The sequence below is a fragment of the Mauremys mutica genome, chromosome 15, assembly GCF_020497125.1.
Source record: "Mauremys mutica isolate MM-2020 ecotype Southern chromosome 15, ASM2049712v1, whole genome shotgun sequence".
Lineage (NCBI taxonomy): Eukaryota > Metazoa > Chordata > Testudines > Geoemydidae > Mauremys > Mauremys mutica.
Genome location: NC_059086.1, coordinates 3290825 through 3318815, shown reverse-complemented (window position 1 = coordinate 3318815; position 27991 = coordinate 3290825). Strand labels below are relative to the sequence as shown.

The 27991-nt window shown below is 59.5% G+C and overlaps 2 protein-coding genes across 2 annotated transcripts; one reads left to right on the top strand and one right to left on the bottom strand.

Annotated features, from left to right (window-relative positions):
* Window positions 1-452: 452 nt before the first annotated feature.
* Window positions 453-18080, bottom strand: LOC123350647 (inositol-tetrakisphosphate 1-kinase-like). The gene is made up of 10 exons (XM_044989304.1): window positions 17937-18080; window positions 13519-13543; window positions 10732-10854; window positions 9842-9953; window positions 9150-9248; window positions 8301-8341; window positions 6965-7130; window positions 6376-6443; window positions 2421-2583; window positions 453-2046 (listed from the first exon to the last, which is right to left on the bottom strand). Exons 1-10 carry the CDS (start codon window positions 18029-18031, stop codon window positions 1772-1774), a joined length of 1167 nt encoding a protein of 388 aa, XP_044845239.1. The 5' UTR covers window positions 18032-18080; the 3' UTR covers window positions 453-1771.
* LOC123350648 (proteasome subunit alpha type-6-like) lies at window positions 16350-26370 on the top strand. The gene is made up of 8 exons (XM_044989305.1): window positions 16350-16483; window positions 20654-20840; window positions 22166-22260; window positions 23274-23355; window positions 24762-24917; window positions 25319-25494; window positions 25894-25988; window positions 26073-26370. Exons 2-8 carry the CDS (start codon window positions 20765-20767, stop codon window positions 26128-26130), a joined length of 738 nt encoding a protein of 245 aa, XP_044845240.1. The 5' UTR covers window positions 16350-16483; window positions 20654-20764; the 3' UTR covers window positions 26131-26370.
* The last annotated feature ends 1621 nt before the right edge of the window (window positions 26371-27991 follow it).

Genomic DNA, 27991 nt, shown 5'->3' with positions numbered 1-27991 from the left:
TTGGTCTTGCTTTGAGCAGGGGGTTGGACTAGATGATCTCCTGAGGTCCCTTCCAACCCTAATGATTCTATGAATTTAAAGTGGATTGACTATTCCCGATTATTTCCATCCACACTCTTCATCCGGAGTAAGAACACCTTGTGCCGGTTTAGTTTAATCCACTTCCAAAGTGGATCAAGCTAATTCGGAGCAAGACACTTTGCGATGGAGGGGAAGACCTGGAGAGTCAGGAATGAGGAATAGAGAGTTGAGTGTCCAGATGGGCTGTCAATTACCCAGGGAGCCTAAGGCGGGGCTTTCTTCCCTGCAAAGGATTCTGGGTAGGGAATCCCTCTATAAAACTCTCTGGCTTCTGGCTGGGAGTCAGAGCTGCAGGAAGAAAGGTATCTGGGAGGGACCTCTGGCTGGTATGGAAGCTCTATTTTTGTTTTTTTAAATAAATCTTAGTATTTTTTTTTAAAGCCCTGTGTCTTGCTACTTCACGGGACAGCCTTCCTCCTGCCCTCTGTCCCCTCTCCCCCTTCACAGTCTGCGATGAAAGTTTCCACACGCGGCATTTGCCCTTTCAGAGCCCGCTCTGCGGGGTGCGGAGCCCCCTCCGGGAGACTGAGAGTGGCAAAGGGATGGGGCAGGAAACCCACGGGGGGTTGGAAAACAGGAGCAGCCAGTCCCCTGCCTTAATTCAGTGCTGAGACTCCTTTCAAGGAAGGAGAATCTAATAAGCGGGGACTCAATCTTCCTGCCCCCCCCCCCCAGGCCCCAGCATGCAGCACAACCTAGCACCCAAGTCCGGTGAGTGTGATTTATTCTCCACGGCTCCCATGCTGTCTGCATTCCACCGTCACCCCCAGGGGGCGAGTGGCTCGGCCACCCCTTTGAGTTTTGGAACATGCAGCCCCCTTGCTGCTGGATTTGGAACAGTCCAGGAGGAGGCATTACGAGGGTATGGTTTACTGAGTGCTGGAGGCGAAGAGCCTGGGCTATACGGACCCGTAGTGTCTGGTCTGGTCGAGTCCAAGCAGGGAGGTGCAGTACTGCACTATACGGACAGGTGACCTGAGCTGGATTGGGCCTAGGGCTCTGGTCTGATCCAGACAGGGAGGTAAGAGACTGCACTATATGGAACATTGGGCTGATCCAAGCAGGGAGGTGCAGTACTGGACTTTATGGACCAGTGATCTTATCTGGCCCAAGCAGGGAGGTTCAGTGCTGCACTTATAGGGACCAGTGATCTGAGCCGGTCCATACAGGAAGGGAGGTGCAATACTGGACTGTATGGACCAGTGGTCTGGTCTGGTCCAAGCAGGGAGGTTCAGTGCTGCACTTATAGGGACCAGTGATCTGAGCCGGTCCATACAGGAAGGGAGGTGCAATACTGGACTATATGGACCACTGATCTGATCTGGTCCAAGCAGGGAGGTGCAGTTCTGCACTTATAGGGACCAGTGATCTGAGCCGGTCCATACAGGAAGGGAGGTGCAATACTGGACTGTATGGACCAGTGGTCTGGTCTGGTCCAAGCAGGGAGGTGCAGTTCTGCACTATATGGACTGATGGGCTGGTCCATACTGCAAGAGATGAGGATGCCACAGTATAAGGCCCAGTGCTCTGATCAACCAGGGCGAGCCAGGGGAGGTGACAGGAGCCACGGAGCTTGCTGGCTGTTTGGGAATTCTCCCCGCTGGGATAGGTTCCATGTCGCTTCCGCTCTCTTTGGACACCCAGCGCTTCCCTGCTCCCTCGGAGAGGCCCGCCGAGCACAGCGCCCCCGTCAGTGCCGGGACAGCATGGCAGGCAGGACGGCGAAGGTGAAGAAGCTGCTCTCGGCTGGTGCTGACTTGGGCGTCTCGAGGGAACTGGCCAGCCAAGGGGCTCTCGGGTCGGCGTCGTGGGTGCTCTCCTGGGCGGTGTCCACGTGTGGCGCCCGCTGGTGCAGGGAATACTCAGCCACAAGCACCCTGGCCCGGGCCGCCTGCTCGTGGCTCTCCAGCAGCGTCTCGATGTGGTTCAGGAGGGCTGAGAAGAACTCCGGGACACCTTCGTAACCTGCGGAGGCCACCAAAGGGTCATCCGGGCTGTACCAGGGCGTCCCAGAGCCCCTTACAAACACTGCATGTTAAACAGCTGCCCCGCCCCACCCCAGAGGTGGCTGCATCTTGGTGCTGGGTGAGGGATCCCTCTATAAACAGCTGCCCCGCCCCACCCCAGAGGTGGCTGCATCTTGGTGCTGGGTGAGGGATCCCTGTATAAACAGCTGTCCCGCCCCACCCCAGAGGTGGCTGCACCTCGGTGCTAAATAAAAAAATCTGCTCCTTGCAGCGCAGCGCCCCCTAGTGCAACAGCAGGGCGTAGGGGCCAGCACTGACGGTGAGGGGAAAGCGCCCCCCTGCTGAGCCCCGTTTCCTGCCCCAGGCTCTCACCTGGGAAGGCGTTGACGTCTATGGCCGCACACCGCCCCGTCTGCTTCTCCACAATCAGATCCACCCCAAACAGAGAGAGCCCCAGGGCGGCGCGCAGGCCCCGCACGGCTCGGCGGACGACGTTGTCGGAGGGCGGGGTGGGCTCCAGCGTAGCCTCATCCAGCTGGCAAAGGGGCAGAGAGCACCATGGGCTTGGGGGGAGTCGCTGGGAGGGATGCCACACTGGGGCATGGGGGACAGCGCCCCCTAGTGAGCCCCTCACCCCACTCCCTGAGGCACAGCGCCCCCTAGCGCCCCCTAGTGAGCCCCTCGCCCCACTCCCTGAGGCACAGCGCCCCCTAGCGCCCCCTAGTGAGCCCCTCACCCCACTCCCTGAGGCACAGCGCCCCCTAGCGCCCCCTAGTGAGCCCCTCGCCCCACTCCCTGAGGCACAGCGCCCCCTAGCGCCCCCTAGTGAGCCCCTCGCCCCACTCCCTGAGGCACAGCGCCCCCTAGCGCCCCCTAATGAGCCCCTCGCCCCACTCCCTGAGGCACAGCGCCCCCTAGTGAGCCCCTCGCCCCACTCCCTGAGGCACAGCGCCCCCTAGCGCCCCCTAGTGAGCCCCTCGCCCCACTCCCTGAGGCACAGCGCCCCCTAGCGCCCCCTAATGAGCCCCTCGCCCCACTCCCTGAGGCACAGCGCCCCCTAGCGCCCCCTAGTGAGCCCCTCGCCCCACTCCCTGAGGCACAGCGCCCCCTAGCGCCCCCTACTGAGCCCCTCGCCCCACTCCCTGAGGCACAGCGCCCCCTAGCGCCCCCTAGTGAGCCCCTCGCCCCACTCCCTGAGGCACAGCGCCCCCTAGCGCCTCCTAGTGAGCCCCTCGCCCCACTCCCTGAGGCACAGCGCCCCCTAGCGCCTCCTAGTGAGCCCCTCGCCCCACTCCCTGAGGCACAGCGCCCCCTAGCGCCCCCTAGTGAGCCCCTCGCCCCACTCCCTGAGGCACAGCGCCCCCTAGCGCCCCCTAGTGAGCCCCTCACCCCACTCCCTGAGGCACAGCGCCCCTAGCGCCCCCTAATGAGCCCCTCTCCCCACTCCCTGAGGCACAGCGCCCCCTAGCGCCCTCTAATGAGCCCCTCGCCCCACTCCCTGAGGCACAGCGCCCCCTAGCGCCCCCTAGTGAGCCCCTCACCCCACTCCCTGAGGCACAGCGCCCCCTAGTGAGCCCCTCGCCCCACTCCCTGAGGCACAGCGCCCCCTAGCGCCCCCTAGTGAGCCCCTGGCCCCACTCCCTGAGGCCCAGCGCCCCCTCGCGCCCCCTAATGAGCCCCTCGCCCCACTCCATGTGGCACTTCGCCACCTAGCGCCCCCGATAGTGAGCCCCTCGCCCCACTCCCTGAGGCACAGCGCCCCCTAGCGCCCCCTACTGAGCCCCTCTCCCCACTCCCTGAGGCACAGCGCCCCCTAGCGCCCCCTAGTGAGCCCCTCGCCCCACTCCCTGAGGCACAGCGCCCCCTAGCGCCCCCTAATGAGCCCCTCGCCCCACTCACTGAGGCACAGCGCCCCCTAGCGCCCCCTAGTGAGCCCCTCGCCCCACTCCCTGAGCCACAGCGCCCCCTAGTGACCCCCACCCCACTCCCTGAGGCACAGCGCCCCCTAGCGCCCCCTAGTGAGCCCTCGCCCCACTCCCTGAGGCACAGCGCCCCCTAGCGCCCCCTAGTGAGCCCCTCGCCCCACTCCCGGAGGCCCCGCGCCCCCTAGCGCCTCCTAGTGAGCCCCTCGCCCCACTCCCGGAGGCACAGCGCCCCCGAGCGCCCCCCTAGTGAGCCCCTCGCCCCACTCCCTGAGGCACAGCGCCCCCTAGCACCCCCTAATGAGCCCCTCGCCCCACTCCCTGAGGCACAGCGCCCCCTAGCGCCCCCAAATGAGCCCCTCGCCCCACTCCCTGAGGCACAGCGCCCCCTAGCGCCCCCTAGTGAGCCCCTCGCCCCACTCCCTGCGGCACAGCGCCCCCTAGCGCCCCCTAGTGAGCCCCACACCCCACTCCCTGAGGCACAGCGCCCCCTAGTGAGCCCCTCGCCCCACTCCCTGAGGCACAGCGCCCCCCAGTGAGCCCCTCGCCCCACTCCCTGAGGCACAGCGCCCCCTAGCGCCCCCTAGTGAGCCCCTCGCCCCACTCCCTGAGGCACAGCGCCCCCTAGCGCCACCTAGTGAGCCCCTCACCCCACTCCCTGAGGCACAGCGCCCCCGAGCGCCCCCTAGTGAGCCCCTCGCCCCACACCCAGAGGCACAGCGCCCCTAGCGCCCCTAATGAGCCCCTCGCCCCACTCCCTGAGGCACAGCGCCCCCTAGCGCCTCCTAGTGAGCCCCTCACCCCAGTCCCTGAGGCACAGCGCCCCCTAGCGCCCCCTAGTGAGCCCCTCGCCCCACTCCCTGAGGCACAGCGCCCCCTAGCGCCCCCTAATGAGCCCCTCGCCCCACTCCCTGAGGCACAGCGCCCCCTAGCGCCCCCTAGTGAGCCCCTCGCCCCACTCCCTGAGGCACAGCGCCCCCTAGCGCCCCCTAGTGAGCCCGTCACCCCACTCCCTGAGGCACAGCGCCCCCTAGCACCCCCTACTGAGCCCCTCACCCCACTCCCTGAGGCACAGCGCCCCCTAGCGCCCCCTCATGAGCCCCTCGCCCCACTCCCTTCGGCACAGCGCCCCCTAGCGCCCCCTAGTGAGCCCCTCGCCCCAGTCCCTGAGGCACAGCGCCCCCTAGCGCCCCCTAGTGAGCCCCTCGCCCCACTCCCTGAGGCACAGCGCCCCCTAGCGCCCCCTAATGAGCCCCTCGCCCCACTCCCTGAGGCACAGCGCCCCCTAGCGCCCCCTAGTGAGCCCCTCGCCCCACTCCCTGAGGCACAGCGCCCCCTAGCGCCTCCTAGTGAGCCCCTCGCCCCACTCCCTGAGGCACAGCGCCCCCTAGCGCCTCCTAGTGAGCCCCTCGCCCCACTCCCTGAGGCACAGCGCCCCCTAGCACCCCCTAATGAGCCCCTCGCCCCACTCCCTGAGGCACAGCGCCCCCTAGCGCCCCCTAGTGAGCCCCTCGCCCCACTCCCTGAGGCACAGCGCCCCCTAGCGCCCCCTAGTGAGCCCCTCGCCCCACTCCCTGAGGCACAGCGCCCCCTAGCGCCCCCTAGTGAGCCCCTCGCCCCACTCCCTGAGGCACAGCGCCCCCTAGCGCCCCCTAGTGAGCCCCTCGCCCCACTCCCTGAGGCACAGCGCCCCCTAGCGCCCCCTAGTGAGCCCCTCACCCCACTCCCTGAGGCACAGCGCCCCCTAGTGAGCCTCCCGCCCCACTCCCTGAGGCACAGCGCCCCCTAGCGCCCCCTAATGAGCCCCTCTCCCCACTCCCTGAGGCTCAGCGCCCCCTAGCGCCCCCTAGTGAGCCCCTCGCCCCACTCCCTGAGGCACAGCGCCCCCTAGCACCTCCTAATGAGCCCCTCACCCCACTCCCTGAGGCACAGCGCCCCCTAGCGCCCCCTAATGAGCCCCTCGCCCCACTCCCTGAGGCACAGCGCCCCCTAGCGCCCCCTAGTGAGCCCCTCACCCCACTCCCTGAGGCACAGCGCCCCCTAGCGCCCCCTAGTGAGCCCCTCACCCCACTCCCTGAGGCACAGCGCCCCCTAGCGCCGCACTGGGGCATGAGGCCGGGCCTCCCTGCTCCCGGCTCCCTTCACCACGATCCCTTTGAGGCTGGCCCTGCATGTTCCCACTCAACGGGAGATCGAGGGAGGTGCCCAGACACCGCAAGGGCGAGCGTCAGTTCAAACCCCTCAGCTCAGGGCCGCTCCAGTGCCCTCTCCCTCTGCATCTCTAGCCCCCCCGGCGGTGGATTCGCTCCCTCCCCATCCTCCCTCTGTCTGCGGCGCTCGCTTATTCTTCCCTTCTGCCTCTGGCACCACGTCCCATCCTGCGGCCTCCCCGCGCCCGGGCTCACCTCGGTCAGGCGGGAGCAGGACTCTGGCTTGGAGATGCTGCAGCTGTTGAAGAAGATGCTTTTCCTGGCTGTAAGGAACAGAGGGAGGTCGCGATTCTCCGGCACGGGGGTCCAGAGAGACTCTGGGCTCAGTGGTCACCAGCTCAGAGACGTGCAACCTGTCGCTGATGCAACTGACCTCAATAGCGCGATGTCCGTTGTCCCCCGGTGGGAATCTGGCCCCCATTGACCCCAGTGGGGCAACGGATAGTTGACCCCGGCTGCGGATCTGGCCCTTACTCTGAGGGACGAGGGCACGTGAACGCTTTTTCGCCCCAGGTTGCACGGCTTGACTCCAGCTCAGTACAGAGCGAACTTGATGGTCATCCATGCAATGAGCTCGCTGGGCCTCAGCCCCGTTTCTCCAGTAGGGCAGGGACTCGTGGCACCGAACCGCCCCCCCCAGGACTGGCGCTAACTTCTCCCCCTGCCCGCCCCGGGCAGCCTCAGCAGGGAGACCGAGGGCGGGAGGGACCACACAAAGTCTCATTTCCAGCCCCCACAGGAGGAGATGGCCCAGGTGCCACCTCTCCCCCGTCCACACACACACCTGATTCCCCCCGCGGGAAGTTCTTCAGGGACGGCCGGCGCACCACGAAGTGGGAGGAGCCCACCACGAAGACCTTGAAGAGGACGGCGTCGTGGTTGATGAAGCTCTGTAGCAAGCAGGGGGCGCTCACCTCCCCCAGCCCCTCCTCGTTGAAGATCAGCGCCATCTATGGGGGGGGCGGGGAGAGCGGAGAAGAGCAGGGTAATGGACGGAGGGGCCTCCATAGGGCGGGGACAGGTCTATAGGGGGCCTCTCTTGAGGGATGGGGAAAGGGGAGGGGCTTCCTTAGCCCCACCCGCTGCTAGCATCCCGCTAGCCCTGGTTGCCATGGCAACTTGCCAGCAGCTGGAGCCAGAGATGTGGCCTGTGAGTGGGGCGCAGCTCCCAGCATGCAATGTTCTCTCTTGGGCCGACTCGTTGCATGTGGGAAGTTCCATGCAATGCCCTATACTGAGCCGCTGCCCGGCCCCCCAGCATGCTGGGAGCCATGGTCTCGTCCAGACACACCCATACAGTCCTGGTGCCTCATGGGAATTGTAGTTCAGGTGCCTCATGCCTCAATAGGTGGGGCTTCCTAGCTGGACTACATCGCCCATGATGAACCAAGCTTGCCCCGCCTGAGCCACAGCGGTGCATCATGGGAGATGCCGTCCGCCTGGACAACTAGCCTGTAGGACAGAATGGAGGCATAAAGCAGCTGAACTACAGCTCCCATGATGCACTGTGGTGGCTGGGGAAAAGGAGAATACCTTGGTGCATCATGGGAGATTTAATTCGGTGCCTAGAGCATGAAGGAATAAAGGGCCCAGACTACAACTCCCACCAAGTACCCCAGCAACATTTCCAAATAGAATTTTTTGGGCGTTTGGCCAAATCGGGGGAGGTGGGGGGGGGGGTTCTGTGTTCTTTTTTTTCTGAGGAAAAGTTGGATTTTGCCGGCGGGCAGCAGACGCTTTCTGTGTAGTCGAAAATCTGATTTTTCCAGCAAAAACTATTTAAATGCAAAAACTTCCCAGCGGCCCCCACTACTGACCCGCCCTGATCTCTGGCTTTGCCTCTTGGTGTGTTGCGAGGGCACTTGCCTCTCCTTTCTGACCCACCCTCCCCAAAGTCTCCTAGTGCTTTTACACCACACCACCCCCCAAAACGGGTCAGCAGAGGGATTTGAACCCACAACCTCTCATGCAGCCCCCCAGGCCTCTGTAGCTGGAGCTAAAAGAATAATTCCGTTAGTGAGCCACAGTTGTAGGTTGTTATCCTCGACATGGGCTAGCCGCCGGAGGCGGAGCTGTGGCCGACCCTTTACGAGCAGGTTCTGGGACATGATGCTACTGACCTCGTGGGAGCTGGGTCCGTGAGCCACCCGGGTTTTGCAAACTGAAGGAGGAAGAGGAGTCGTCAGTGGAGATTGAGATGATTTAGCCCCGCCCCTCGTTCCACCCCAGGCTCTGACTCATCCAATGGGAACCTGGAACTTTCTATCCCAAATCCCTCCCCTCTGAGCCGTTGGGGATGTGACCAAAGCCGAGCCCCCCAGCACGTCCCCCAGTCAGCGGCCGGAGGGCTGCAGCAGTAACCTCCGCCCCAGGGGGCTGTGCATGGACACGGAATAGCCAGAGCACAGGTCTGTCCTGCCCACGCCCCCTCCAGCCCTGCCCCATCTCCGCTCTGGCTCAGAGGCCTGCCGAGCCAGGGCACCTGCCCTGTAGCCCCCTTCGCCCCACAGTCAATAAGGCCCCAAGTCAGCAGTTTATTTGGCCAGCGTTCCCTTAGGTGGGAATGTAAGAACCAGCCCCACCCAGGTGCCTGGCAGGATTTGAACCCGGGTCCCCCTCGAGCACAAGCCGCTCCTACTTGAGCCGAAGGAGCAGCTCCACAAGCCAGCAGCAGCAGCAGGCTGTTATCCCCACCCCCACTGCAGCCCACGCTTTGCCCACGGCTCAGCACTGCAGGGCGAGCCGGGGAGCACCGAGGCCTGGAATCTCATTGCACTGGTGGGATTGCAAGACCAGCATGGCGGGGTGCACAGCAACTCCCTGGGTGTCAGGGCAGGTCTGGGGAGGGGAGGTATTTTGATTGGCTTCAGGTGCTCTGGTTCATCAGCAGCACCTATTGCCATGAGGCTGGTTCTTCTCCCCCCAGGTATAAAGGCCCCACGGATTAAGGAGGTGCTGGGCTCACTCACTTAAGGGGAAGGTGAGGCCCTGCTCCCGGATCCACGCCGCCGCCTCCCGCCCGGTCCCGCTGTTCAGCTCCACGTAGGGCGGGGAGAAGATGCAGCTGTCTGCAGAGCAGGGTGGGCAGAAATAATGGGGGGGAGCGGGTGGTTTGCATGGGTGTGAGCTGTCCCCCCCTCCCCGCCCCTCTGTGAGGCTCCACCACCCATCCCTCGCCCGCGTGCACGGCGCTGCCTCCGCCCCCCACGCCCGGCCCCCAGCAGACCCAGACGCACGCCCCACCCCACTCAACTCCTGCATTCCTGCCTTCCTTGCTTTCCTAGCTGTTCCACAGAACTGGGGCTCTCTCTCCCCCACGTTGGGATTGAACCCCTGACCCCTGGCTCCCACACATGGCTGCTGCCTGAGCCAAAAGCTAAGCTCCGCTTAGCCACGCCTGTAGCAAGCCCTCTATGGGGCCCAGCTGACCACCTCCTCTCTAACCTTGCCCTCCAGGGACTATGGTTCAGAGCAGAGACGGCTGGACTCCGAAGGCCTAAGCTAATGCTTTGATCACCGGGCCGGGCTTCCTCTCTGGTCCGACAGCGCCCCCCTCTGGTGTGGGATTCAAGTTAGGGGACTGCTTCAGTCAGTTCTGGGGGAAGAGCGCCACTGGAGACTGGCCACCCGGGCTTTACCAGGAGCCCCCAGACTCGCACACCTTGATCCTGAAGGTCCTGGAGGAGGCGATAGGATTCGAAGCGGTCCAGGAGCGGCCGTACAGCCGGAAACGGGTCAAGAAGGATGATGCTGGAATAGGTTTCCACATAGGTCTGAAGGACCAAAGCAAATGTATAGTTAGTCCTGGGGGCGGGGGAGGTTTAAAGCCAATTAGTGGGTTTGTGTTGATCACCTCGCTGCAAACGATGCACCTGAGAAGCTGTCCAGACTCAGATGCATCCGAGTGCTTCGTTACGCATTCCGGGTAGTGGACTCCAAAAGTCACTTCCTGTACTAAGGAGCACTGTACCCAGAGCTACCACTAGTGGGAGACAACGACACCACGTGCGCCTAAGCAGGGAACACGGGAGTATCCATCAAGAGGTTAGTTACCCTCCACATTTGGCACCGCAGCTGGAATCCTGTGTCCAGTTCCGGTGTCCACAATTCAAAAAGGCCGTTGATAAATTGGAGCAGGGTCAGAGAAGAGCCAGGGGAATAAGGGAGAGTCTCAAAGTGCTCCATCTATTCTGCTTAGCAAAGAGGAGATGGCTATAAGGACCTACGTCGGGAACAGAAATTTGATCGTGGGCTTTTCGCTCTAGCAGAGGAAGATCTAACAAAATCCAATGGCTGGATGTTGAAGCTGGAAAAATTCAAGCGGGAAATAAGCCATCCATTTTTAACAAGATAATTAGTCATTGGAACAACTAAGTGGCTGTGGTGGATTCTCCCCGGCTGGCCATTTGTTGAATCAAGAGGGGATTTGTTTTTTTTCTTTAAAGATCTGCTCCCGTTCAAGCAGGAATGATTGCAGGCAAGGTGGGGATGGCCTTGGCCTGGATTATGGACGATCCTAGTGGAATCTCCTAACCTGCCCCCAGTCCTTACCTGGAAGTCGCGGATGAGCTGGTGAGACTGGCTGTCGTAACCCGACTCGAGGATCAGGTCGGAGAGTTTGTGGATGATGACGTCAAAGGGGCCCTGCTCACGGAGGGGTTTGGCCAAGTCGATCTGGGATGGGAGGAGAAGCGGACATTAAAAGCCCTTCTTTGCTGGGAGCCAGAGCCAGGCCGGGAACCCGTCCCACGAGAATATTCAAAATCTCCCAACATTTCCCAGCCCTCATCAGGACGAATCCAAGGCCTTAGGAAATGTTTGGCCAAAAAAAACCCAGAGGAAGAGAGCGGCAGGGGGTCACCACGCTTACCTGGGTCCATCCCTGCTCTGGAAAAGACCCTTAGGATAAGAAGTGGTGAGATTTCATTCCAAAGGTTGTATTTCCCCCTTCTGTTCTTTCATTATAACCAGCTGTCGGTTAGCTCGCTGAGCCCACCTTCTCCAGTGAGACACCGAGGGGCTTTATTTTAGATTTTAACTCCTTTATAAAGGCCAAGCAAAGTGGCCTTAGAGACCTCGAAAAGAATTGCTTTCAGCCGCTGCTTTACTATTTTCAGCTTTACTATTCGAACCTCGTCCCTGGTGGGCCAGCCTGGTCAAAGAGCAGTAGCCCCGGAACATGCACCCTTGGAAGGGTGACAGATGTGTTAGGCACTAAGGGATTAACAAATGGTTGGTTGGTTACGAATAAGCAGGTGTCCTGATTTGAGAAACGCTGTTCAAGTTAAAAGCTGATCTGAAAAGAAAAGTGTTAAACGAGTAAGTTAATACTCCCTGGACTCAATAACAAGGGGGTAGCTGTTGGATCCGATTATATATTAGCAAACCTGCTTCGGTAGATTTCAGCTTTAATAGCTAACTGACACACTGGCAAATTGACAGGTGCATAATTTGATTTTCCCCATCCTAGCAGAGGATTCTGATCTTGAGGCTATTCGCTCTTCTCGAGGGGGGGGGATTTCTCAATCTTTCCTGTCCCCGACTCCAGCTCAGGCCGAGCGGGGATGGAAGCCCCCGTGGCAGCTGGAAGGCGAATTCAGATGGAATAGAAAGCGTGTGTTTTTAACGGGGAGGGTCGTGAACCTTTGGAACGATTGGCCAGGCGTCCTGGTGGGTTCTCCCTCGCTGGCAATTTGTAAATCAAGCTGGGATGGGCTTTTTGTTTTTTAAAGTTCGGCTGAAGTTCAAACAGGGATTAGTGCATGTGTGATGCAGGTCAGACTAGTGACTGCGGTGCCTTCAGGCCTACGAATGCCAGGTGCATGCCCCTATTTGCTGGGTTATTTTCCACGCTAATGACATTCTTGCTGACGCTTGTTTTGAGTGAAATTCCAGCCCTGAGGTCCCCTTCCCCAGGAGACGTTTCGGTTTGGACAACTCAGCATTTTCTGGCCAGAAAACTGCCACTGAAAACTTCCTGCCCTGCTCCTCCAACAGCAGCCTTTGACTTTCCACCCCGCTGTGCCTTACGCCTTTGGTCTCACCACCCATGGCACCGCTAGGAACCCGGTTGTCGCCTGTGAACACAGACATTCCAGTAGCTGTTTAGCTACAGCGTAGCGGGCAAAGCAAGCAGTGTGTCCCTCCCCAGAAGGGGCTGCATCTTAGTGGGGGAAAGTGATCTCTTTATAATCAGCTGCCCTGCCTCACCCCAGAGGTGGATGCCTTCCAGTGGCGGGGCGGGGATGTAAGTTTGTAAATTGTTTCGCTCCTTCGCGCTATCTGAAAGTTGTGATGATTCATCCCCCGAGGGAGAGGGGGGCGGGGAATGGCCAGTCTCTTTCACGCCCACCTGAGTTAACGCCTTACTGGCTCCGCGCCATATTGGTCATCCTCACCCGGTGCCACCCAGAAACGGCTCTCGCTTTATCTCTGTGGACTTTGCCAGCTGCTGTCAGTTTAAACCAGTTCTTATTGACAGACGGGGCCGATCCCAGCGCAGGCAAACGACGACAGGCCCTTAAACCCACAGCTCCTCCGAGGAGGGAGGCGATGGGTTCTGGCACGTGCCATCTTGGGTGCCCATCACCCTGGTATCCAGGCGGCTGGATCATTGACCTATGCTCCCGCCCCCGCTTGATTTTTATCCCCTGTCCTCCAGCCAGCTCCCCTGTTGCTCTGAGCAGGGCCAAGAAGACCCCGGGTGGGGAGCTCTGTGCTGACCCCAGTGCGGCGCTAGGGGGCGCAGTAGGGAGCAGAGCTCAGTAGGGGGCGCTCTCCCCTCTGAGTCCCAGCGCCCCAGCGTGGTGCATGATGACCGCAGTAATTCCCGGGTAGCGATCCATACCCCAGACTTTTGAGCGTCACGCCTCCCCCTTACCCTGTCTATGCCCCCCCCCAAACCAGGACCAAGAGCGGGGCTGCAGCTTGGGAGGGGCGGGGGGGATGTGGACAGGGATTAAGGGAGCCGAGGCTGGGGATGGGGCCAGGCGTGAGGTTGGGAGCCGGAGCCGGGGGCAGGACCAGAGCGGAGCTGGGGGTAGGGAAGGGCTGGGTGGTGCCCCCTCCTGGGTCAGCCCCACCGTGCCCCGTGTCACCACCCTCTCCCCGGCACTGGGGAGCACTGACTCAGCCGCGAGCCGCCCACGCCCCGCCCTATAACATCAGGGTGTGCCAAGGCCTCCCAGTCAACCAGACCCTGCTTACGCTGCTGGCATGTGGCCAAAAGTTCCCGGCAGGTTCCCAGATAAGACCCGCTCCACCAGCATCCCCTGTCCCCCCCCCCACCCCCACCCCATGCACGCCTCGGCTCCCAGGCGACCCACGGCTCGGACTCACCTCAATGACTTCATAGCCTCGTTTCCTGGGCAAACAAAAAACTGAATCAGGGATTTGCACCAGAGCAGCCTGCTGAGAGATGCCGCGCAGCCCAGTGATTAGCCTACAGGACTGGGGTCTAGGGGTCATGGGATCAACACCCTCCCCTTTGCCACAGATTCCCTGCGCAGACTTGAGCCAATCACTTCTAATCGATCCCTGCCTCAGTTTCCCCACCTGTGAAATGGGGATAATCATCCTGTCCTTGCCTACTTAGATCTAGAGGAGAATGTGACACTGAAGCCCCTCTCTGGGCTCAAGAAGGCTGCAGACACCGGGGGCTTACCACCCAAAGCATGGGGGATTCAGAGCTAAGTCACACCCAGTGTGGTGTTTTCCCTGGGCTGCAGGCTGTGGGATATCTGCCAATGGAAATCACTGGGACACTGCTTCTTGCGCACAGGACCTGCTGGAGAGGCAGACTTGGGAATTTTGGTGCAAGGAAGCTGCCTGCTGCTGCTTTGACCATGCTCAGAGACCAGGATTGTGGATACGTTTCTTGTAAATAAACAGGCCTGCACCAAAGGACACACCTGCTTTATAGCATCAATTTCTCCTCCTAACAGGAGCAACTTTGCAAAGGCCGGGAACACCGGCAAAACTGCGTAACTTTAAACTGGCGCGAACTCCTGTGTTGAAACGTATTTTTATTTAAACCCATCTTCTTTCACTTCAGCTTGAATCGAAACAGGTACAAGCTAAACCAAACCTATGCAGCGCTTAAACAGAAACCAGGGCTTTTGCACTGGGGTCCGGGCTGCTTTCCCTGGAGCAGCTTCGAAACTGATTTAAGGCAACCCTGTCCCTTGAGGACAAGGCCCACACGTTCTGGGGCAAGATTTCAGTGGGCGTCTGCAAGGAATTTGGAATAAAACTGTCCTCATTTGAGTTGGTTGCACTATCAAACTAGGAAACTTTTATGCTGACATCAGTGGCCATATAGACTTGCATGCAATTGACAAAAGGTGTGCGTTACACCTGATTTTGTTATTTCAGTGCAAGTTTGCATGTAGTATGTGTCTGGGGCCCTGATCTCGGTCGGGGTCTGGGCAGCGCCCGGCACAGGGGGGGCCTGATCTCGGTCAGGGTCTGGGCAGCGCCCTGATGTCTTCTGTGGCATCTAGGCAGTGTCTCACTACACATAACAAAGAGGGACTTTCATTCCTTCTCTGTGTGAACCATCACAAGTCGATGCCCGAGAACCTGCTGAGAGAGAGAGTGGGGAGAACCGGGGAGGGAGAAAGGAGAGGAGGGAAAGCCAGAGATAAGGGAGGTAAGGAGATAGGATAAGGCGCAAGGGAGGGCGAAAGCAGATCTATTATGTGGGCCTTTCGTGTGCCAACCCTGAGAGGTTTTAACTAATACACACAAGGGGGGTGCCCCTTAGGCTGAATGATCCTGCGATTCATGCTGCAGGCATGGGATCACGCACGTCGCTCCGGGCCTCAGTTTCTCCATCTGTAAAATGGGGTTGATAATCCTCCCTTTGCCTATTTAGACAGCGAGTGCTTTGGGGGCAGGGATTATGTCTCACTTGGTGTCTGGGCAGCGCCTGGCACAATAGGGCTCTGATCTCGGTCGGGGTCTGTGCAGCGCCTGGCGCGACGGGGCCCTGATCTCGGTCGGGGTCTGGGCAGCCCCCGGTCGGGGTCTGTGCAGCTCCAGGCACGACAGGGCCCTGATCTCGGTCGGGGTCTGTGCAGCGCCTGGCGCGACGGGGCCCTGATCTCGGTCGGGGCCTGGGCAGCCCCCGGTCGGGGTCTGTGCAGCTCCAGGCACGACAGGGCCCTGATCTTGGTCGGGGTCTGGGCAGCACCCGGCACACGGGGGCCCCAATCATCTCAGTTGGCATCTGTGCAGTGCCCGGCGCAACGGGGCCCTGATCTCGGTCAGGGTCTGTGCAGCACCCGGCACAATCTCATTTGTTGCCTCTAGACTTTGCTGCAAGTCACAGAATGAATAAGGCTCCTGAAGTGCTTTACAAACCATGGTCCTGATCCGATGTCAGTGGAAAGGGATCCCAGTGGCTCTGGATCAGACCCTAGGGCCAGTCCCACCCGCCCACCCCGGCATCAGCGGAGGGCAGCTCATTTCCCCTAACCAAGGCTGTCCCAGGGGGGAGCTGGCTCTTTAAGAGGGTGATGGCTCCAGGTGCCTGCCTCCCAGGTGAAGGGAATGAGCCCAGGAGTGCCCGGGGGAGGTGTCACATAAGGTGGGAGGGGGACCTGCTGGGGGGATATAAGGGCAGCCCTGGGGGAGGGGGGTTAAGGTTCTCAGTGCTCAGGGGCAGAGGTCTGGGTCTGACAGACAGACAGACAGACAGACAGACAGAGTGAGTTGTGTTTGTGTTTGTGTTTGTGTTTGTGTTTGTGTTGTTTTGAGCTGTCTGTTAATACATCACAGTAGCTGGGAAAACAGCCCTCCCCCGGGAATCTGATTAACCAGGGAAGGAAGGGTAACGGAGGCCGTAGCGGGCCTGAGGCCAGACCACAGCCTGCCCCTTTGAGCCCCCAGAGATACACACAGCATTTGTCACAACTGGCCAGAAAGTCCCTTTGCTTCCTAGAGTATAGGCCACCGGAGGCAGCGTGGCCTAGTGGACGGAGTACTAGACTGGGTGGCAGGCGTGCTGGGTTCTATGCCTGGCTCTGTGACCGGGGGCGAGTCACTTCCTGCCCCTCTCCCTCTTCTTGGGCTTTAGTTTCCCCAAGCTGCAAAATGAGGCTGGCGATACTAACTTCCTTGAGATCGCCGGGGTGGCTGGAACTCAGAGCGGCGTGTGCTGGCCAGGTCCAGATTTCCGCCTCAGGGAGGCAAAGAACCGTCTGATGTTGCAAAAACACAAGCCCGGAGCTGGCCTGAACCAACAGGAAGCAGCTCAACCCCGCGGAGCCAGGCGAGAGCGTCGCCCCAGCCGGGGTGTTAGGTGAGAGACTCGGGGCCCAGGGTGCGCGTCGTCTCTTGTGCAAAACAGATCTGGGGCTATTTTAATTCTGGCAGCTGGAATGGGGGCGGGAGGGGAAAATTCACCCCCGTGCTGGGAGCCTGTGTGGCACCCCTTAAATCCATCCCAGGACTCCTGGGTTCTTTCCCCAGCTCTGGGTGGGAAGTGAGATCTATGTAAGGCGGGCTGGATTAAAGCAGGGAGCTGGGAGGCGTCGGCCAGTTTTATGAGGAGCGTGTTATCTAATGGCCAGGACTCCTGGGTTCTTTCCCCAGCTGCCGGTAGGGAGTGTGATCTATGGGTTAGAGCAGGGCGGCTGGCAGTTAGCACTCCTGGGTTCTATTCCCAGCTTGGGGAGGGGAGGGGAGTCTAGTGGTAAGAGCAGAGAGAGGCCGGTAGTCAGGACTCCTGGGTTCTCTCTCCAGTTTAGGAGGGGGACTATGGTCTAGTGGCTAGAATCAAGATTCCTGGGTCTTATCCCCAGCTCTGCTACTGACTCACTGTGTCCCCTAGGGGGGCAAAGGGGCCCTCGCTGCTCTGTGCCTCAGTTTCCTTATCTGTAAAATGGGGGTAACGATACTGACCCAGCTCAGAGACCCTCGGGTGAAAGGTGCTACGTAAGCACCGAGTATTTTATGTGATCTTAGCAACTGAGCTTCCGTCTGCTCTGTCGCTATTACAGATCCCTGTGGGGCGTAGTTACTGACTAGAGATTTACCCTCGGCCAACATGTCCAATCTTCTCCCCCCAGCTAACATAGTAATGAATGCTTAGTTCTTAGGGGTCAATGGAAGCAGGAGGATGTGGGCGCTAGTCCAGGGATTGTTACACTCAGCCATGTGCGGTGCTCCCCTCCAGAGGTGGCTGCATTTCGGTGGTGCCATGCGTATGCTGCTTGGGGGCTCATTTGGGACAAAATGCAAGCGGGGGGGAGGCTAACATCTACGGAGCGGGTACAGACCCTGTAACTAGCATGGCTTGGGGAGGCAGCGGCTGGGGTACTAACCTTGGATGTGAGAAACTTGGTTTCAAGTCCCCTGCTCGGCCAAGATCCTCAAATGCATGGAGACTGCGTGGGTAGGACTGGAAGTTAGGAGTCTCAGTACCTTTGAGGATCTGGGCCTTAGCCGTTCTGTGCCTCAGTTTCCCCAGTGGTACAGTGGGGATACCAGTCCTGCCTCCCAGGGATAAATACGTGAAAGAGGGTGTGGCGCTCAGACCCCGCAGCGATGGGGGGGGGGTCAGTTCACCCCACAGCTAGAGGAAAGCTTGAGATGCAGAGCGAGAGGTTCAGAAGCAGAAAGCCAGTCAGACCGGTAGCTGGTGCAGCAGTTTTCACCAGTCCCTCGTGCATGTCCCAGGCTACCCGCCCCTCTTTTTCCCCTGCTTCCAAGGATCTCCTGAAGGGCTGAGTGCCAGAGACTCCGTCCCTTACCTGCAGAGATCCTCAAAGCCCTGGAAATTCAGTTTCTTTTTCTTCTTGTCGTTCAGGCAGTAGCCGATGCGTTTCCCTTTCCTCCAGCTTGGCATCTTTTTGCATCCGTCTCTTTATTGAAAAAATAAATAAACCGAGCCCCACGCCTCTCGGTGTGGAAATCTCCCTCTGTGTGAAATGTGAAAATATTGTCTCCTCTGACTCCGAGGCCTCTGCCCTCTTCGATCCGAAAGCGCCGGCCCCTCCCCGAGTGGCAAAGTCCTTTGCGAGCAGGAACTGGGCAGGGTGCACGCAAGGTGGCAAATTCTATCTTCCTCCGATCAGCTGATGTGCTGTAAATATCGATCCGGGTTGCTTAATAACTCGCGGCCAGGAGCCTGTTACCTGAGCCTGGGCTGGGGCTGATTGTCAGCCGTGATAAACGCCGCGAAATGCACGCTGAGCACCAGACCTCTGGCCCGTGATGCCATGGGGCTGGTTACGCCCTGTCCAATTTAGTGCCTTGCAAGTGCTGAAGCTGAGATTTCTGCTGAGCCTCCCCCAGAAAGCATCCCTCAGACTTGGGCCATCAAACACCTGATCCCTGGTACGTGCAGAAAACAGGGGTCTCGCCCTTTCTGTGCGTCACCCGAGCCGGTGCTCAGATCGCATTGCACCAGCCGCCTGGGAAGAAATCTGGCGATGGAGTCCCCTCCACACACAGGTGGAAATTTGAGCAAAAGGATATGCGTGGGAGCGCCAATCTCTTCTGCATTGAGATACGGGAAGATCAAAGGCTGCTTAGATTGGTGCAGGGGGAAATCTCCCAGCCCAGCTCACCTCCCCAGGGGCTGAATGTGTGAAAATCTCTCCCCTCCCATGGCTGTCCGCTGCTCCATGTCGGAATCAGACTGGTTCACAACCCTGTTCTCTGGCTTGGCGGGGGCTCGAGGGATAAGGACACCTGGGTCCTAGTCCTGGTCCTGCTAGTGGCTAGTTGGGTGACCTTGGCCAAGGCGTGTTCCTGCTTTGTGCCTCGGTTTCCCCCTCTAAAAGTGGGAGGGGCTTTGGGACCTACTGATGGAAACAGAGGTTGGACAATTATAATCAATCTCATGACTTGCTCTACCCTCCCAGGTCCGCCCCCCTCCCCATTCTGTGATGCCTGAATTTGACAAGAGCCCTCCCACGCTCCACCCACACTTTCCCAGGGGGGTTGGGAGTATGACCCGCGGTGCCTTCTCTTGGCCAGGGCTGGCTGTCCAGTAGAGATCCCCCCTCAGCCTGCAAATACGCAGGCCTGCCCCTAAGCTCAAGATGCGGTTGCATGGGGCTAAGGTTGATCGTCGTCTGGCTGAGTGTCACGGGTCCCTCTGCAGGAAGAGAGGCCTTCGCCTTGGATTCGCCATTATGAAATTTGTAAAATCCCCCCCGCCTCGATTATAACAACATCGGATTTTCCCAGCAGCACAGGGTTAGAACTCATCCTCCCGCTGCTGCTTGGGCTGAAAGGGGGATCTCCCCATTAGCTCTCTAAGGGGCTCTGACACATGGAGGTGCAGTTCTGCGCTCAGCCAGCAGAGGTCAGAGGTGCATGCACCCATCCATTGCCCCGCCTGGCTCCTTGCAGGCAGGGATCATTTTATCAATGTCCTGCTGTGTCTTTAAAGCTTCCAGGGGCTCCCTTTGCACCGTGCGGAACAGCTCCAGCCCCCCTCTGCATCTCTAGGTTATCTCGCCGCCCACTCTGCATCTCTAGGTGACGTCTCCAGCCCCATATTTCCCTGCGTCTGTGCGGCCGGTCCGGACGCGGACACGCAGCCTCAGGTCTAATGCTGAGTTGAGGTTTTGGGGGCCTACGCAATTCCCTGCACTGCCTCGGGGAGATCTCCCTGTCTTAGGTTTCTGTATCGTTGCGGGGTCAGGGAATTGTGGGTAATGCCATGGGAGAAGGTGTCCGCATCCTGCTAAGGACTATGGGGAGCGGGGAAATCAGGCAGATTCACTCCAGAGAGGTACTCCCCACTGGGGAAGCTGGCGTATACTGGTTCAAACTGGGTTCCCCAGAGAGCAGCAGACAAAGAAAGGATTCTTGGCTAAATTGCCTGGGTTTAAACTGGCCTGGGACCTGCTTTCTGCAGATTGTGAGCTGCAGGGGGACCCCCGATCGGTAGGGAAGGGTTGGAAGGACGGACATGTGCCCAAGGCTGGAGCTGGGGTGATCTCTGGGGAGCTTTTTAGCCCGCGTGTAGGTTTTAATGGTTTCTCCGTCACGCTGTGACCTGTGGAATAAAGGCGCTTGCTTAGAAAGTGCTGGCAGGTGACCGCGGGGCCGTTCTGCGGCTCGTAGCCCCGGGGAAGGAAGCAAAACGTGGCCGCTGGCTTGTTGAGGCCGTCTGGCTCGCTGGGGCTTGCCAGTGCAGGGACCACCCCGGTCAGGACCGGGAGAGCGGCAGGGTTCTGCCCAAGAGAGGTGACAGCCGAGGAGCCCCCAGATGCAGTTTGCCAAGAAATGTGACAGATGCCAGGGCAGGAAAGTGACCCCCCCCCCCGCCCCACTGCTTCCATGCCATCCCAAACTGAACCCACCGGGATGCTTTCATCCCAGTGAACCCCCAACCTGACCCCCTCCTGACTGCCCTGCACCCCCCAACTCCAGTGATCAACCCCCCCATATTTTCCCAGCACCCCCTCTGCAGGACCCAGATCTGCCCAATTAACGCAGCCTTTCCTGGCAGGTACTTTCCACGGGTGAACTGAAAGTGAAAGGGAAAGAGGCTGGTGGCCGTGTCTCTGCAGAGGGCCCTGTCTGCCTGTCTCCCTCCCACTGCCCCCGGACGGACGGCGAAATGTCGCGTGGGTCCAGCGCCGGCTTCGATCGCCACATCACCATCTTCTCCCCCGAGGGGCGTCTCTACCAAGTGGGTCAGTCTGTGGGGCGCCATCCGGAGGCGGGGGGGTTTGCACGTTTCTCATCCCTCGGGACTGAGACCAGAGCGGGATTGGCGCCCTTGCTCCCAAGCTTGGGGCCTGGAATAATCAACAGGCTGGGGGGCGGGTTTGCTGCTGGAGATCAGGACACCTGGGTTCTGTCCCTGGCTCTGGGAGGGGAGTGGGGCCTAGTGGTTACAGCGGGCTGGGAGCCAGGACTCCTGGGTTCTATCCCTGGCTCTGGGAGGGGAGTGGGGTCTAGTGGTTAGAGCGGGGGGGCTGGGAGCCAGGACTCCTGGGTTCTATCCCTGGCTCTGGGAGGGGAGTGGGGTCTAGTGGTTAGAGCTGGGGGGCTGGGAGCCAGGACTCCTGGGTTCTATCCCCCCCTCTGGGAGGCCATGGAGTCTGGCAGCTAGAGGACAGGGTTGGTGTCGGAAATCCTGGGTTCCAGTCCTGGTTCTGAGAGGCAGCAGGGTTTAGTGCAGGGGTGGGCAAACTGCGACCTGCCAGCCATTTTAAGCCGGCCCTTGAGCTCCCGCTGGGGAGTGGGGTCTGGGGCTTGCCCCGCTCCGGAGCTCCAGCCAGGGAGCAGGGTCAGGGGCCGCTCCACGTGGCTCCTGGAAGCAGCAGCATGGGCCCCCCTCCGGCTCCAATGGGAGCTGCAGTGGGGGGGAGGGGCGATACCTGCGGACAGGGCAGTGCGCCACCCGGAGCATGCACCCCTGAGCCTCTCCCCACGCCCCTGCCCTGATCTCCTTCCTGCCTGCCAAACCCCTTGGTCCCACCCCAGAGCCCCCTCCAACACCCCTCATCCCCAGAACCCACACCCACAGCCGGAGCCTTCATCCACCGCCCCCCCCCGCCTCAGCCTGGAGCCCCCTCCCGCACCCCAACCCCAATTCTGTGAGCATTCACGGCTCGCCATACAATTCCTATTCCCAGATGTGGCCCTCAGGCTAAAAAGTTTGCCCACCCCTGGCCTAGTGGTTAGAGCTGGGGAATTAGGAGTCAGGACTCCTGGGTTCGATGCCTGGGTCTGGGAGGGGAGTGGATCTAGAGTGGGTTAGGACAGGGGTGGGGCTGGAAATCAGGACACTTCGGCCCTGTTCCCAACAGCATACGGATTAGCAGCATGGCCTCAGGCAAGTCCCTTCCCACCGCCATGTGCCTCAGTTTCCCCATTCGTAAGAGGCGGCCGCCCTGCAGCAGCATGTAGGTTTTTGTCTGTGAAGCCCTGATGGAAAGCCCTTGAGAAGTGCCATCCCCCCCACACCTCCCTCTCTCTTCTTGCATTTACTGATTGCTGTCTCTGGTTGCAGAATACGCCTTCAAAGCCATCAGCCAGGGGGGGCTGACCACCGTGGCCGTGAGGGGGGAGGACTCTGTGGCCGTGGTCACCCAGAAAAAAGTGCCGGTAGGAGCCCAGCGTGTGGGGGAGAGGCCGGAGATCGGGGGCTGGGGCCCTGCTGCCTTGACTCTTTGCTGGCATAAATCGCGGCCCTGATCCTTGCACCAGCTGAACCCGCCGCGTGGGGCGCCGTGGGGGAGAAAGGGGGGGGCGGAGCTGGAGTTGGGGCAGGACCCCAAGGCTAATGCCTGGGTTCTCGCGCATCATGTGCCACAACCAGCTGGGGTGGTGCTGTGAGCACTGTGTGGGGAGATCGCCCCCTACTGAGCCCCCTGCCCTGCTCCCTGCAGCACAGCGCCCCCTAGCGCCACACAGGGATCAGCACAGACTGTGTGGGGAGAGCGCCCCCTACTGAGCCTCCTGTCCGGCTCCCTGCAGCACAGCGCCACCTAGCGCCACACTGGGGTCAGCACTGACTGTGTGGGGAGAGCGCCCCCTACTGAGCCTCCTGCCCTGCTCCCTGCAGCACAGCGCCCCCTAGCACCACACTGGGGCAGCACTGACTGTGTGGGGAGAGCGCCCCCTACTGAGCCCCCTGCCCTGCTCCCTGGAGCACAGCGCCACCTAGCACCACACTGGGGTCAGCACTGACTGTGTGGGGAGAGCGCCCCCTACTGAGCCTCCTGCCCTGCTCCCTGCAGCACAGCGCCCCCTAGCGCCACACTGGGGTCGGCACAGACTGTGTGGGGAGAGCGCCCCCTACTGAGCCCCCTGCCCAGCTCCCTGGAGCACAGCGCCCCCTAGTGCCACCCTGGGGCATTGGGCCCAGCACTGACTGCCCCTCCCCCCCCCACTCCCTGCCTGAGGTTCCCCAGCCTGCTCGGCGCATAAAACCTCAGGATGAGCCAGTCCAGCCGTAGGGTGCAGGGGCGATTTCCACCTGGGCCCCGTGGCAACCCCCCTCCAGCCTGACCCCCGAAGGAAGGACCCGTCGGGGCGGCACGTGACAGGCCGGGGCGTCCTGCGCTGCCGAGCGAAGGGAAATCACCCGGCCTTGGTGTCTTCACTCCCACCCCTAGGATAAGCTCCTGGATCCCGGCACCGTCACCAACCTGTATCGCTTGACGGAGACCATCGGCTGCGCCATGACCGGCATGAGCGGTGAGCGGGGGGCGGGGCCGGGCTCCGGTTCCCTCCCAGGGGATGAATCCTGACCCGGTGTTAGCAATTCCTGGTGACTCCTGCTCTGTGCCCGCCCATGCGGAGTACAAGTCTGGGCCAGTTCCAGGAACAGGGCCTGTAGCACTGGGCACAGTCCAGACCCTCCTCTCAACCGAGATCAGGGGCCCCATTTGCTGGGTGCTGCCCAGACAAGAGCAAGTTGTAGTCCTTGCCCCCAAGAGTTCACTTATCCCTATTTTACAGATGGGAAAACTGAGGCCTAGAGAGGGAGTGACTCACCCCAGGTGTCTGTGGCAGCCGGCAAGGGGTCAGAACCCTGGTTCTCCAGCTCCGCAGCGGCCAGGCTGCAGCCCCTGAGCTATAAGAGGACGACTCTTGGGTGTAGCAGTGTTAGGACTTTTATCCTGTTTGTGAGATATTTGGCCAGTAGACAGGCTTCAGAGTAGCAGCCGTGTTAGTCTGTGTCCGCAGAAAGAACAGGAGTCTTTGTGGCACCTTAGAGACTAACACATTTATTTCAGCATAAGCTTTCTGTAGCTACAGCTACAGCACTTCTACCTCCGAAGAAGTGGGCTGTAGCTCACGAAAGCTCATGCTGAAATAAATTTGTTAGTCTCTACGGTGCCATAAGGACTCCTGCTCTTCTTTCGGCCAGTAGAGAGCAACAGAGTAATTGAATGATACAGCTCTGATTCCCTCCAGTGGTGGGGACAGACACACGCACACACAGAGCAGAGCTCAGCCCCTCCAGCAGGGGGCGGCAGGGACGGACACACACACACACACACACACACACACACACACACACACACACACAGCAGGTCTCAGCCCCTCCAGCAGGGGGCAGCAGGGACGGACACACACACACACACACACAGAGAGCAGGTCTCAGCCCCTCCAGCAGGGGCCAGCAGGGACGGACACACACACACACACACACACACACACACACACACACACACACACAGCAGGTCTCAGCCCCTCCAGCAGGGGGCAGCAGGGACGGACACACACACACACACACACACACACACAGAGAGCAGGTCTCAGCCCCTCCAGCAGGGGCCAGCAGGGACGGACACACACACACACACACACACACACACACACCAGGGCTCAGCCCCTCCAGCAGGGGGCAGCAGGGATGGACACACACACACACACACACACACAGAGCAGGTCTCAGCCCCTCCAGCAGGGGGCAGCAGGGATGGACACACACACACACACACACACACACACACAGAGCAGGTCTCAGCCCCTCCAGCAGGGGGCAGCAGGGACGGGGACACACACACACACACAAACACACACACAGAGATGCAGCAGAAGGGAGGGGGGTGGTGCTTGTGCCTCGTTTGAGGGGGGCTCCTTTCCCCGCCCAGCCGACGGCCGGTCCCAGGTGCAGCGCGCCCGGCACGAGGCAGCCGAATGGAAGTACAAGAAGGGCTACGAGATCCCGGTGGCGACGCTGTGCCGGCGCATGGCGGACATCTCCCAGGTCTACACGCAGAACGCCGAGATGAGACCCCTGGGCTGCTGTGAGTGACGGGGGGCAGGGGAGAGCCACCCCACCAGCGCCCCCCCATGGACCCACCCCTCTCCTTTACCCAACCTCCGTCTGCCCCCCACTTAGCCCCATCCCCTACGCCACCCACAGCCTGCCCCATAACCCCTGACCGCCCCTTAACTCAGCCCTCCCTTAATCACTAACCCCCGCACGGCTGCCCCAGCAAATCCTCCAACTTCTTCCCGTTCTCCAAACGCCCCCTCCCCCGGGAGGTCCCATATGAGCTCTCTCTCCCCCCCCCCGCCAACTTTATTTCTTTATGGCCACTTCACACTCTGGCTCCAAACTCCCGCAGCTCCGCTTTGGACTCTTAGAGAGACAGAATCCTGCCCCTTCCCATGACCCACCCTCCCTTCCCGGTTCTGTCGGCAGGTATGATCCTGATCGGGATGGACCAGGAACTGGGGCCCCAGCTGTTCAAATGCGACCCGGCCGGCTACTACTGCGGCTACAAAGCGACCACTGCTGGGGTGAAGCAGACCGAGGCTAACAGTTTCCTGGAGAAGACCCTGAAGAAGAAACAGGGCTCGCCTGTGGATCCTGTAGAGGTCAGTGTGTGTGCGCGCGCGTGTCCCTGTGTCTCCATGCGTAACACTGTACGTGTGTGTGTGACCACACAACTGTGCATCACTGGACATGACTGGGTGAACGTATCCCCTTCCTGGAGCAACATGAGCCCTGTCTATCGATCTATCAGCCTGGTGATCGAGTGGATGCACATGTCCTCCACCAACACTCCCTTCAGTAGTGACCTGTCTGGTGAAAGTTTTGAATTCTGCTGTCCAGAGGTCACACGTCTCATTTAAAAAACTAGCACAGGTCGTCGAGCAGAAGAATCAGGACCTATGTTATCTGTCTCGGTAATATCTTGGAGCGGGGAGTTCCGCAGGTTAACCACATGCAAAGTAGAAAAAGTCTTTTTTTCCCTTTTCTTCCTCTGCTGACAGCTGGCGATTACTTGCTTATCGACGGTCCTCTCCACGGACTTCAAGGCCAGTGAGCTCGAAGTGGGGATAGTGACGTCGGAGCATCCCCGATTCCGGTAAGACCTCTTGGCCTGCAAGTTCCTCCTGCCCATTTCCAGAATGGTCACAAATTAACAGCACCCTGTCTTGGTTGCTTGCAGGACACTGCGCGAGGATGAGATCGAGCACCACCTGGTTGCCATCGCAGAAAGGGATTGACCTCAATGACCACTGAGTCCTTCAGGACAAGAAACCGCTTCTGAAAGGGACCCCATTGAAAGCCTGGATCTTAGTTATCACATTAACATGTGGATTCTCCCAGAGCAATCCACTGACAACAGGGCTAACGTCACGATAGCTTGCAGTGCTTTTTAAAATGTTTAATTAAGAACCCTCCTAGTCCAGTTCCTTCCTGACCCCTGTGACCGCTGGTGGCCTGAAGCATGAGCTTTCTCTGTGTATCTCTGTCAGGCCTTGTCTTCATTATGGGAAAAGGTGCATTTAGACCAGGCACATGCTTAATCTTTATGAAATATGTGTAAAATTTAAGCCAGGGCATAAGTCTTTGCAGCAGCGGCAAGCCCTGTAAAACCAGCTACTGCGTCCAGTTCTGGTGCCCACAACTCAGGGAGGATGTTGATAAATTGGAGAGGGGTCAGAGAAGAGCCACAAACCTGATTAAAGGATTAGACAACCTGCCTTGAAGTGACAGACTCAGATCAATTTAGCTTAACAAAGGGACGGTGAAGGGGGTAACTGGATCCCAGGCTGTCAGTACCGAGGTGGAGGACAAATATTGACTAACGGGCTCTTTGATCTAGCAGAAAAAGATCTAACACAATCCAATGGCGGAAGTTGAAGCTGGACAAATTCAGGCTAGAAATTAGGTGTAAATTTTTCACAGAGAGGCTAACGAACCACTGGAACCATCTACCAAGGGCTGTCCACTACTGGCAATTTTTAAATCAAGATTGGTGGTGGGTTTGTTGGTTTTTTTTTAAAGCTCTGCTCTAGGAATTATTTGGGGGAAGTTCTCTGGCCTGTGTTCTGCGCAGGTCAGACTAGATGATCACCATCTCCTCTCCCCTTCCCCGCCGTGAAACAGCCCTCTGAAAGTTAATGCTCATTATCAGGTCTCTAAATGCTCCGCCGTGGCCTTTTTCATCATCCGCTCCGAGGCGAAATGTAACCAGTACAGCTGCGTGCGTGGACAAGCCTGTAAAGCCGTTTTTAGGGGACTGGTAACGGTGGGAAAATTAAGCCCATGTAGGAGTGGAGTGTAAGATCGGGTCAATCACTGGAATGTCTAAGGCCTCGTCAGGACACCGGACGCTGCACCGGGCTAGGTAGCACACGCAGTTGAACACCAATGTAGCATCACTCCCTACAGGGGAATCTCCTTATTGCGGTGTAATTCCATCCGTACCAGGGGTTCTACCAACAGACTACAGTGCCGTTATAACAGCGCCATAGCAGAACTAAATTGATTTTTGTTTTTTAAATCACATCCCAAAACAAAATACTTATCCCAGGACAAACTCTTCTCCTCCCCGAGCCATGCACGTGGAGGATCATTAACTAGTTTTGTAAGGCCCAGACCCTCAAAGGTGTTTCGGCACCTAACTGGTTAAAAAGCGCACACCTCTGCTGGAAAAAATGCGACTCCCTCAACTGAACCGTGCCAGCCCTGCTTGTGGTTTTCACTTCCACCCCCCTCCTCTCTGCGTGGGCCGCTGGACCGGTTTGGTGCGGGTCTTTGCGACAGCAACAGGGAAAGCCGCGAGTGTGTTTCTAAAGAAAAGGGGTCCGGGGTTGTGAAAACCACACACAAGTGGCAGGGGACGATTCAGGGCAGCCGTGGAACCCAGACACGCCGTTACACGCACCTTGCACTGGACTAGATTGGCAACTGGGGTTTTGAAAGTGACTATATTTTAAGTTGATTGTGTCCCTTTGGAAGGTCTGCACCGCCCACGTGAGACCGACGTTTTTCTTTTTCAGCTAAAGCTCTGGCTCTTGTTGACTTTTTTCCGACAGCAAAGTTCCAGAGGGTTGCGAGAAAGGACTCCCAGCACCCATT

Bases quoted from the DNA above. Each gene is read 5' to 3' on its own strand.
- LOC123350648 (XM_044989305.1), top strand. From the start codon at position 20,765: ATGTCGCGTGGGTCCAGCGCCGGCTTCGATCGCCACATCACCATCTTC. The intron at 23,356-24,761 runs GTGAGCGGGGGG...TTCCCCGCCCAG, and splicing joins CGCCATGACCGGCATGAGCG to CCGACGGCCGGTCCCAGGTG. The intron at 24,918-25,318 runs GTGAGTGACGGG...TTCTGTCGGCAG, and splicing joins GATGAGACCCCTGGGCTGCT to GTATGATCCTGATCGGGATG.
- LOC123350647 (XM_044989304.1), bottom strand. From the start codon at position 18,031: ATGCCAAGCTGGAGGAAAGGGAAACGCATCGGCTACTGCCTGAACGAC. The intron at 9,249-9,841 runs GTGTGCGAGTCT...CCTGCTCTGCAG, and splicing joins CCAGGACCTTCAGGATCAAG to ACAGCTGCATCTTCTCCCCG. The intron at 2,047-2,420 runs GTGAGAGCCTGG...TGGCCTCCGCAG, and splicing joins AGACGTCAACGCCTTCCCAG to GTTACGAAGGTGTCCCGGAG.